This window comes from Mus pahari, chromosome 4 (assembly GCF_900095145.1).
Source record: "Mus pahari chromosome 4, PAHARI_EIJ_v1.1, whole genome shotgun sequence".
NCBI classification, from domain to species: domain Eukaryota; kingdom Metazoa; phylum Chordata; class Mammalia; order Rodentia; family Muridae; genus Mus; species Mus pahari.
The window spans coordinates 109,693,020-109,703,555 of NC_034593.1; the positions used below are offsets into that span (position 1 = coordinate 109,693,020).

A 10,536-nucleotide genomic window follows, 5' to 3' on the forward strand; every position below is an offset into this window, starting at 1 on the left:
AGGAAGGGAGGAAGGGAGGAAGGAAGGAAGGAAGGAAGGAAGAAAGAAAGAAAGAAAGAAAGAAAGAAAGAAAGAAAGAAAGAAAGAAAGAAAGAGAAAAGAAAAAGAAAATAGGCAAATTAATTATAAAATGTGATGAAATTCTTAACTGTCCCAATATTTTTACATGTATTAGAGCAAGCATATTAATTAAGCAAGACTAGTTTTTAAAACTGTATTCCTAAAATGCAACACTGTTAGGAGCTTTTAAAATTTAATAAATAATAGTAATAATAATAATAAATCAACTAAAATTCCTTCTTGCTGCCATTCCATCAAATAAACACAGACCAAGACAGAAGGCATTATCAGGGCTCACTCGTTGTAGCACTGGGGGCTCAACACAGAGCCTTACAGAGCTATCTCCCCTATGGCGTGCACCCTCAGCCCCCAAAGTACATCTTTCAATGGATTTTAAGTATGCTTGGAGAGAATTAAATAAAGCAAGCCTGGCCGGAATACTCTCTCCTTATGCCCCCAAACTGAAAGTTAAATTAAAGCCGATATAGAAAACTCATCAGCATATATCGTTGTCTCTAGAGTCTGGGATCCAAAACTGGGCTCACAGGAGTAGCTGGGCAGAGACCCAAAACTGGAGGATATGAGGTAATATTAATGAAAGCATTGGACAAATGCCAGGCAGGCTTTAAGAGGGGGAGGGGTGACGTTAAACACCTAAAAATAAAATAATATCACCTGCAGTCAGAACGGTACATCAGGAGACCAGATGGTTCTAAAGGAGGATCCAACTGGGTCAGATGTCAATGACAAAATCTGGCAGTAACTAAGCAATAGGCTCGGACACCTGTGCACTTTCTTCGGTAGGCTTTGTTTTACCTGGGGTTGGGGGTCGGACGTTAACTGTTATGAAAAGGGAAATCAAAAGTCCGATGCCCTTGGCCAACTCCAGGGCACACAGCAGAATTAGCTGCCTGACAGGGGTTGAGAAGCAGAAGCTTGAATTTGATCATGGACCATCAAACAGACCTCTGAGGACGTCTTGATAGCCTAGCCGTGTTATAAAAGAGAATGAGAATACTGTTCCAACTCTTGGTGAGGCAGGCAGCCAACTTCTTCCCGAGTACAACCAGCAAGAGAGGCTTAGGAACAAACCAAAGGCAGCCCCTGAGCTGAGCTCAGAACTTCTCCCAGGCAGGAAGTGTGTGCCTGCCTCCCGCTCATCCTTCCCACATCTGAGCGCCCCTGCGCTCCCTGAGGCGGCCCACAGAAGTGGACATGACCTCAATCCATCAGCTATTTTGTTCTGGCCCATTTGTTTCCTTCACAAACTCTACAAAGAAAGAGCTGCTGCTGCTCCAAAGAGATCTGCTTTGAAATCCAAACGCAACTTCCTCTCCACACTTCGTCCTCCTCACCCTTCAGAAGCAATTGGCTTGGCTTTGCAGTGAACGGACAAGTGGGATGTCTCTGTCTGCATCTGCCCCATCCAGCTGCCTTTGGCTCTATGAGTCTCACCCCTTCACAGACCAGACAGGTCCCACACTCCCTTCTGTCCACAGACACCCAGATAGTGTTCAGTCACCCACTCCAGTATCACTAGGCCACCCTACCCTACCCGACTTGGTTTTCCACTGATTAAACCAACGGTGGACTAGAGGTCAGGAGTTTTCTAAAAAATGCCAACTAGAAACAGAACAAGAATAACAACTTGTTTTAGGTGCTCATATACTTATTTGTATTCTGGGTCTCAAAGTAAAAATGCACTTTCTGGTGTCCTGGCCCAGTAATGCTTGAGACACTGCTTCTGTCAGGTCTAGAGCATCGGTCCATTGTTCAACAGCTCCTTTCTTGCGTGTGGTTTAAGCCCTGGGCAGATGGACAGCTATCTTCAGAGACTACTTTCAAGAATGCTCTACCAGCTCCTGGGGCATCCACAGGATTACCTCTTCCTAAATATACCCATGTTACCTGAGCAAAGAAACCTCTTCAAGTGCTGCTTTATCTTGGCTTCTGGAACCTGCTGGGATCTCCAAGGCCTTCGAAGGGACAACAGGCCTCAGAGCAGCAGGGCTCCATCTCTCAGTGAGCCACCTTTCCTGCTTAAGAGAAAACAGCTGCCAAAGTGCTTTGGGCTTCTTTACGAAATTACCTTGTTCCTAACAAAGGTCACGTGAATGCAGCTTACCACCCAGTTCAAGTGTGTGTGCCATCCCAAGGACAGATGGGAAGTCCACCTCCATACGGCTCTCTTCCCCCCCCTAACCCCCTCACAGGGCACTGGGGAGTAGGGAGAGTACCAGGAAACCATCTACACTCGGTGGGATCCCTACATTGCTCAAGGACGATGGTTATCCAACATAACTCACATTAACTCTACCTTCCCCTCAGTCCCCCTTATACATATGGCCACTACTCTGATTAGTTCACTGTCTTCCTTAAAAGGAAAACTGTAGAAAAACCAAACAACAGCAACAGCGTTTCTGTGTCTCAGTGTAGACTGCTCAGCTAAGCCCTGACAGCGAAGACCAACTGAATCTTTCATCTGTAAGACAGAATATTAACTTGGAAGCAGGGTGGCGGAGATTCGAGGTCTGAAGGGTTTATGAACTTTATAAACTGCATGGTGTCCTCTAATAAATGAGGCTTTGAGAGGGTACAGGCGTGCCAGGCCTCCTTTAGAGCGCCAAGGGAAGTGGACGGAACAGGTCTGATGACTGTCATAGAGCTGCCCTTGATGGTGAGGGACAATAAATTCCCAAAGAGTGACAGAGCAACCTCAGACTCTTCCACTTCCTCTCTGCACCCCAGCCCCTTCCCTGCCTCCCTTCAGAAACCCAGGCTCCTTTGCTCCACTGGTGGTGTTGGTCTGGGAAGGTGGCCATCCCTTCCTGTAGGGCACTTCTGCCTTCCCACTCCTTTGCAGGGAGTGTCCTTACCCAGTTTGGCACAGTTTAGCTTCTCAGAGCTCGGTGGTCACCTCACAGGGCCTCTCTTGATAGTCCAGTGGAATCTCTCCAATGGAGATTTCAGCAAATGATGCAAGGCCAGGCCAACTCTAGCATCCTTACTCCGTGGGTCTATTTAGAAATCTCTTAGCAAGCGTCCATCTTCTCTGGTGACTGACCTTTCAAGCCTCTGACAACTTGGACCCTAGCGCTTCCAAGTGAACAGAGGACTTTAGTGGCAAGAACCATAGTTCTTTCTTTCCCCCCAGATGATGAAGGCTTTTTAGTGGAAGGAGCAGAAGCACAAAGCTAGTGATAATGACTAAGCAACTGGGGCAACAGAATCCAGCCCAGACAGAGAAAACTCCTGAAAGATGGCCCCGCAGAGAAGCGCTGGACAGAGGCAGTGTGGTGAGAGAGGAGATGCAGGGATCCAGAGAGAATAAATTCTCTGGACCATCCCACGGCACAGGGGAGATCTTTAACCTGATGGAACATGGGCAGTGGGATTCCTGAATATATTGACTTAAGAAACTACTTATAAACGTCCCAAGATTTTTACCTTAAAACATCCCCATCCTAGACCCATTTTTTAATTTTTCAATTATCTGACTATGCAATGGTTTTACTAAATGACATGGCTACTATAAACATTAATTCCCACCATCCACACAAACTCTTCCACGTTGCCTCCAAAGTGGTATCTGAATTAATTTAAACATCAAAGACTACTTTTTAATATTTTGCCACATGCCTAGTGGCTTGCAAATGCTTACAAATAAAAACAAAAACACAGGCCAGCAAGTGACCGTTAAATGAACTTAAAATCACTTTCACAGAGGCTGCCCTACCATCTTGGAAAGGTGGGGAAAATAAGATACTGGCATTAGAGACCCCATTTCCTGCCAAGGTAAAGGAAGGCATTTAGTTTAAACAACTTGCCAGGGGGTTAGAGAGGCTGGAAAGAGAAACCAATTCTCCCTCCACTAGACTTAAGCACTCAAGTGGCTAAAAATGGGAACCACTTGAGAGTCGTGGGGGGTAAATAAAGGCTACTTGTTTTAGAAAAGGAGGATGGGGATGCCACTTGATGCTCCCGACCCTGAGCCGGTCTCTCGCAAGAAAGCGTCCCCCGCAGGCCCAGAGGTTGCACCCACCCGCTTTGGGCTCAGACCCCTTGGATGCCGCTAGCCAAGCAGGAAAGCCAGGGGACCGAACCGAGCTGCCTGGGAGAACCGAGTGGACCCCGGATCGGCGCGGGGGGCCGCGGGCCCGGGACGTCATCTGCTCCGAGCCAAGCAGCTCGGGGCCGGCCGGCGGCAGGAAAGATGCTGCGCCGCCGCACACCTGCGGGAGCCTCCCGCGCGCTCCCACCCGTCTCGGGCGCCCGAGCTCGGCCGCGCTAGGCCGGTGCGACGCGGCGCCGCGCCCGCCCGAGGCTGCGCTGGGCGAGGCCGCCCTCCTCCCGGATCCCGTCCAAACGGCGTCACCTGTGCCGGGTCCCGGGACGACTCCCGCGGGCGGCGGCTGCGCGGGGCCGGGAGAGCGCAGCGGGACTCACAGGCGCCTGGTCATCCAGCCCGGCCTGAGGGCTGCGCCGGCCGGAGCCACGCGCGAGATGCTCGCGGGAAGCCGGGGGAGCCCGGAGGAGCTGTCGCCGAGGCTCGCGCCGCCGCTGCCGCCGCGCCCGCCCGGACTGCGGGCTCGGGTTACCGCAGAGCGGCTCCTTAAAGGGGCCGCGGCCGCTCGGACTGGGCTGGCTCTCGCCGCGGCTCCGACCCCAGGCCAGAGTGGGCGGGGCCCGGAGGCCGCGCGTGGGGCCCACCTCCGGGCGCTGGGACTTGGATCGCGGCGGGGGCTCGGAGCCGCGAGCTTCGGCGGTGGCCTGCGATGGAACCTTGAGAGCTCACACCTCGGCCCGGGTGCAGTGTGCGGTACGCGGGCTTTCCCGGCAAGTCACAGACCTCACGAGTGGGGAGAACTATGTGAGTCCGCCCCCGCCGTGGTCAGCGCCTCGGCTCGCCACGTAACCAAAACCCCTTTTCAATGGTGAATTCTGTCTTATATGCCCAAACGCTGTGCAAAAGATCGGCATGGTTTACTTTATCGAGAAGGAGATGAAATGGCAACTGATGCTTTTATTTTTTTTTCCTGCCACGTCTGCCACGGCCAAAGTCCAGCTCCGCCCCGTTCTGGTTTGAAGCTGCAGGTGCGTGCCAAGCAGGCTAGGAGGCACGTGTGTGGAAGAGGCGTCATGTCCCAGAGCAGCCTCTTCCCAAACCCCCGGAGAACACCCTTGAAGGATCGCAAGCAGTCCAAGTATAGCTCCTGCCTAGCATGTCCAAGGCCCTGGAATCGATTTCCACTTAACAAAACCCGGTACACTAGCAATCCATCTATATCCGGGACCCCTCTGCGGTCAGGATGTTTAAATGGGACTGGACTGGTTTTTTGTTTGTTTTTGTTTTGTTTTAGTACTGGCTGAGTATCCCAAATTGCCAAGTCTATAAACTCTGCTTTCTGACCTGCTGCATCAACCAGATAGAATTAACTGGAATAAAACTAAATAATGCAGAGGTACACACAAGCTGTATAATTTGCAAAAAAAAAAAAAAAAAAAAAAAATTTAAAGCAGTCACAGTCCTGTTTTTTTGGAAATAGATGAATTCTACATAAATTGAATGACATATGGTAGTTGTTTGTGAGAAATACCTACCAATAAAGCTTACATATTTGACCTAGTATGTATGTATACACACAGGGAAGCATCCATGCCGATTTTGGCCAGAAAATGTACACATAATCTCACACCACATCTGTATTTAAATTCATCGTGGAGAGCAGTAGAACTGAAATCCTATTTATTAGAACCTGGAGTCCTTTTTAGCAGAGCTGTCTTCAGCTGACTGAGCTAACTGAGTTTAATTCATCTATAGAAATGGAAAAATTCAATTATTTCTGAAAGCCCCCCGGACTAAGCAGGACCACAGAGAAAACCTCTGTGGTCTACATGGTCAGAAAACCATCCAGAAAGACCATGCAGATCGTTCCCTGGGTTCTACCCAAGAGTCTCGGCATTCCAGGGCCACAGAGCTATCCACGGCCACACCTGTTTGATCACAGGTATTTCCCAACCTGCATAGCCCCTGACTGTTTTTGCTTTGCTCCATAGCTGCTTCATGTGCTCATGTGCTCCTCTCATAGCTGTGTGGGCATGTGATATCTATAGGCAGATATCTATAGGGTCAGTTCAGCTAAGACAAATTTCACAGTGCTATCTCAGGACTGTCATCTGCAGGCACTGATCCTAGCTCCTCATTGTTGGTCAGTTGCTCTGTTCTCTGCAGATAATGCACCATCTTTCCCCTTAACACCTATAATTCTCTAACTCCAACAGTAATTAACCAGACAAGTCAAGTCAACCTATGGAAATACACTATGGAAATGTGAATGTCCCGGTATTCCTTCATAGGCCTCTATAAACGCATTACCAAACTGCAAGAGTGTATTGAGATTACATAGTGAGTGTATCAAGGACAAAGACTGAGATCTGAAAACACTAGTTTATTTCAAAACTTACTTTTCTCCCCCACCCCCATTTTGAAACAGTCTCAGCTACCCCAGGGTGACATCTAATTCATGTAAGATGTACCATAATACATGCCCACATTGAATGTTAGATTTTTGTCTAACAACAAAAAAGTGATTTTTGGAGAGAATATACCTACTGTATATTTTCTGAATTTCTTTCGACAGGTCATTTCAATTATTCACTTTTAAATCTTAGTTACACTTAACAAAACTTCCTCAAAATTCTGTGTTTACTGTATGAAATCCTGAATTTCTAGTGTGTTGCATCAAAGCTAAATTGCACTTTTTGTGCTTTTTGATCAAAGAAACCACTCAAGAGAAGTAAAAATATTTATTCATCTACTCTTAAAGGCTGGAGTGATGGCTCAGCAGTTCAGAGCACTGGCTGCTCTTCCAGAGGCCCTGGACTCAATTCCCAGCACCCACAAGGTGGCTCACAACCATCTATAAAGGGGTCTAATGTTCTCTTCTGGTATGCAGGTATACATGCAGCAGAGTACATAAAATATACAAATAAATAAAATAAAAAATAAAATTCTCTTCAATGATCAAATTTTCCTGATGAATTAATTTAAAAAAAAAAAAAACCTTACACTTCTAAATAGAGCTGATTATAAAACTGAGACTGAAAACTACTTTGTTTTAAAAAAATAACAATGGAGCTCAGGAAAAATTGCTCAGTTCTCTTCTTTCTGTTAGAGAGATGCAGTTTTAATGATCACACACATTCTGATCAGAAAGTCTGGGTGATGGCTGGAAACCTGTCTCGGGGGCAAAACCCTTGCCTGGCATGTGCAAGGCCCTGGGTTCATCTAGGGCACAGGAGGGGAGCAAGAGAGGTGAGAGGGGCTGGGTTTGGGGGCATGGTTCAGTGAGTAAACAAAGTGAATGACTGCACTAGGAGTTTTAGTATATCAAGAACTTTTTGCCAGATGTTATGAGTACTTACTTAAAATTACTTTCAATTGTGTTTTAGGAAGAAACTATTTGAAGATATTAAGAAATGTTGTCCCTGTAGGGGTAAAATTCTGGGTAAGTTCTGAGTTCTTTGTGCTTACATAATGTTTTTCCCTGAATATATGTGTATTGCCTTTGTTTACATTTTATTTTTAATAAAAGTCATATATATATATATATACATACATATATATGAGCCATTTAAAATGTATATGAAATTTGATATATGAAATTTTAAAATGACTCTTAAAGCTTCAAGTAAAAGCCATGGCCTGCCCACTTCTCACCTGTCCTCAGCTACATTCCTCAAACCCTACTGTGTATTCTGAATTTTCTAATACTGGTCTATGTTTCTTGATTTTCAGCTCCGGGCATCATTGACTGACAGCTTGTCACAGTATTTGAGGATCTAGCTCTTTCTACAACACCACTGCCACCGCTTCCCAAAACACCTGCCCCGCCCTTGCTCCCAAATTAGCCTCATCACAATCAATAAACAGTAATTAGGGTTTACATCATCCTGACCAGGTGAACAGAACTCATTGCCAAGTCAAGTACTGTGCATGATAACATTTTTCTAGAACACCCTCCTTGGGGGGAGGGAGGGGAGTTAATAACTGGCCTGGCTCTTTTGGCTTTTTAGAACATGTATCTAACCTAAAGGATATCCTTTTTTTAAAAAAAAAAAAAAAAAACATATCCATCAAATACCCATCAGTAACATCCCCCAACACCCAAGCATGTCACTTTGACTCGACCCTCATTTTGCTGAAGCGCCAACTCAGCACCTCCTTCAGAGGCATACACAGAAAGCATAGAGTCTGGAAAAATGTCTTATTTCCTGTTCTCCCAGTGGTGCTGAAACAGCTGAGACCTCCACAGTCCCTCCAGTGCCTCTCTGAATTCTCTCTTCCTAGATGGTCTCACTATGTTTGAAAGCCTGAATCATCCCAAAAATATATCTTAGAAAGAGTCTGGGTTTTTATTTCATTGATTATTCTGAACACTAAGGGATTTTTATCTTAGCTACACTTTTTAGTTTTTATTCCCCTCCCCCTTTGGTGAATTCTTGGTAGTAGCATATTAGCATGTCTATTTTGTTCTCTAAATTTATTGCCCTTTCATCCACTTCTGAATCCAGCACTCACTTAAAAAGCTGAGTGTGCTGGCACACCTGCAACCTCAGGAGGAGGCGATCAGAGGGGCAAGATGGCTCCAGGGGCTCACTGGCTACCTGTGAGCCAAAAAGGCAAGCTCCTGCTTCAGTAAGAGACGCCGTCTCAAAAAGGAAGCGAGGCAGAGAACAGCAAAGAGAAGCAAGTTCGACCTGACCTCTGACTCCGTATGCACGTACACAGGTGAACACACCTACACACAGAGGTAACATGCACACTCATATACAAAGTGTTCTACTCGATCCACCTTCACCTCCTATGTCTCAGTTAGTTAGCTCTTGCCACAGTTTCTAAACCCTTGGGCTTGTCATTTCAAAGCCGGGAGGCTCCCAGAAACTAAGAACATCTGCGCATTTCTACCTTGACACTTAACTGTATTTTGCAATTAACCTTTAAACTCAGTTCGTTTCTTCCTAATCCAGGCGATGACCTCATCCTTACCTTAACCTGTCTTTGCTGCCTCCCTGTGCTCCCAAAAATGTCTCTGATATCAACTCCACCACACAATAGCCAGTGAAAATTCTCTTGAGCTCCAGATCTACAGTCCTGGTTTGTTGCTATGTTTTCCCAGATCCAGTGTAGTAAAATATATAATGCTTTGTCTCTCTTCTCCACACTCTTCATCCTTCCACCCACATTCTAACCAGGCCTGGCACTGCTCAACTTCCAGGATATCAGATGAGATGGGGCACACTTGGGGTGGCTTGATGGTAAAACCAGGTTCCTCAATCTCTATCTTTCCCTTCTAAGGAGTCACCACGCCTCTAGTCCATCCACCTCAGAAACTGCAACTGTTGGGAGCCAGTGAGAGAGAGAGAGAAAGCTGAGTGAGTGAAGGCACTTGCCGTCAGGTCGGACAACCTAAGTTCAACCCCTGGGACCCACATGGTGACCCCTGCAGAGCGTCCTTTAACCAGTATGCGTGCTGGTCTCAAATTCACTGTGTAGTTGAGGGTAACCTTGAACTTCTTTTTGTTTTTTTAATTTTATTAGATATTTTCTTTATTTACATTCCAAATGTTATCCCCTTTCCTGGTCTCCTCTCTGAAAATCCCTTCCCCTTATCCCTTTCCCCCTCCTCCTGTTCACCAACCCACCCACTCCCGCTTCCTGGCCCTGGCATTCCTCTACTCTGGGGCCTAGAGCCTTCACAGGACCAAGGGCCTCTCCTCCCATTGATGACTGACTAGGCCATCCTCTGCTGCATATGTAACTGGAGTCATGAGTCCTACCACGTGTACTCTTTGGTTGATGGCTTAGTCCCTGGGAGCTCTGGGGGGTACTGGTTAGTTCATATTGTTGTTCCTCCTATGGAGCTATAAACCCCTTCAACTCCTTGGGTCCTTTCTCTAGCTCCTTCACTGGGGAACCTGTGATCAGTCCAATAGATGGCTGTGAGCATCTCCTGTATTTGTCAGGCACTGGCAGGGCCTCTCAGGGGACAGCTATATCAGGCTCCTGCCAGCAAGCACTTGTTGGCATCCACAATAGTGTCTGGGTTTGGTGATTGTATATAGGATATATCCCCAGGTGGGGCAGTATCTGGCTGGTCATTCCTTCAGTCTCTGCTCAACACTTTGTCTCTGTAACTCCTTCGATGGGTATTTTGTTCCCTGTTCTAGGAAGGATCAAAGTATCCACACTTTGGTCTTCCTTCTTCTTGAGTTTCATGTGGTTTGTGAANTNTATCTTGGGTATTCTGAGCTTCTGGACTAATATCCACTTATCAGTGAGTACATATCATGTGTGTTCTCTTGTGATTGGGTTACCTGGGAAACAACACCCTTCATAATAGTCACAAATAAGCAAGTGAAAGATCTGTATGATAAAAACTTCAAGTCTCTGAAGAAAGAAATCAAAGAAGATCT

General features: G+C 46.6%; 2 protein-coding genes across 3 annotated transcripts in view; one reads left to right on the forward strand and one right to left on the reverse strand.

Annotated features, from left to right (window-relative positions):
• Positions 1-4,554, reverse strand: part of LOC110321087 (transmembrane protein 56) — a 57,524-nt gene extending 52,970 nt beyond the window's left edge. The window contains exon 1 of one of the 2 annotated variants that reach the window (XM_021197196.2): positions 4,436-4,554. The gene's annotated coding sequence lies outside the window, so the exon portion shown is untranslated. Of the gene's footprint in view, positions 1-2,936; positions 4,077-4,435 lie in introns of those variants that run through there. The other variant, XM_029537908.1, reaches the window with a different exon arrangement.
• LOC115063847 (translation initiation factor IF-2-like) lies at positions 4,036-8,944 on the forward strand. The gene is made up of 3 exons (XM_029538045.1): positions 4,036-4,930; positions 7,513-7,568; positions 7,859-8,944. Coding segments are annotated over exons 1-2 (897 nt in total). The 3' UTR covers positions 7,515-7,568; positions 7,859-8,944.
• The last annotated feature ends 1,592 nt before the right edge of the window (positions 8,945-10,536 follow it).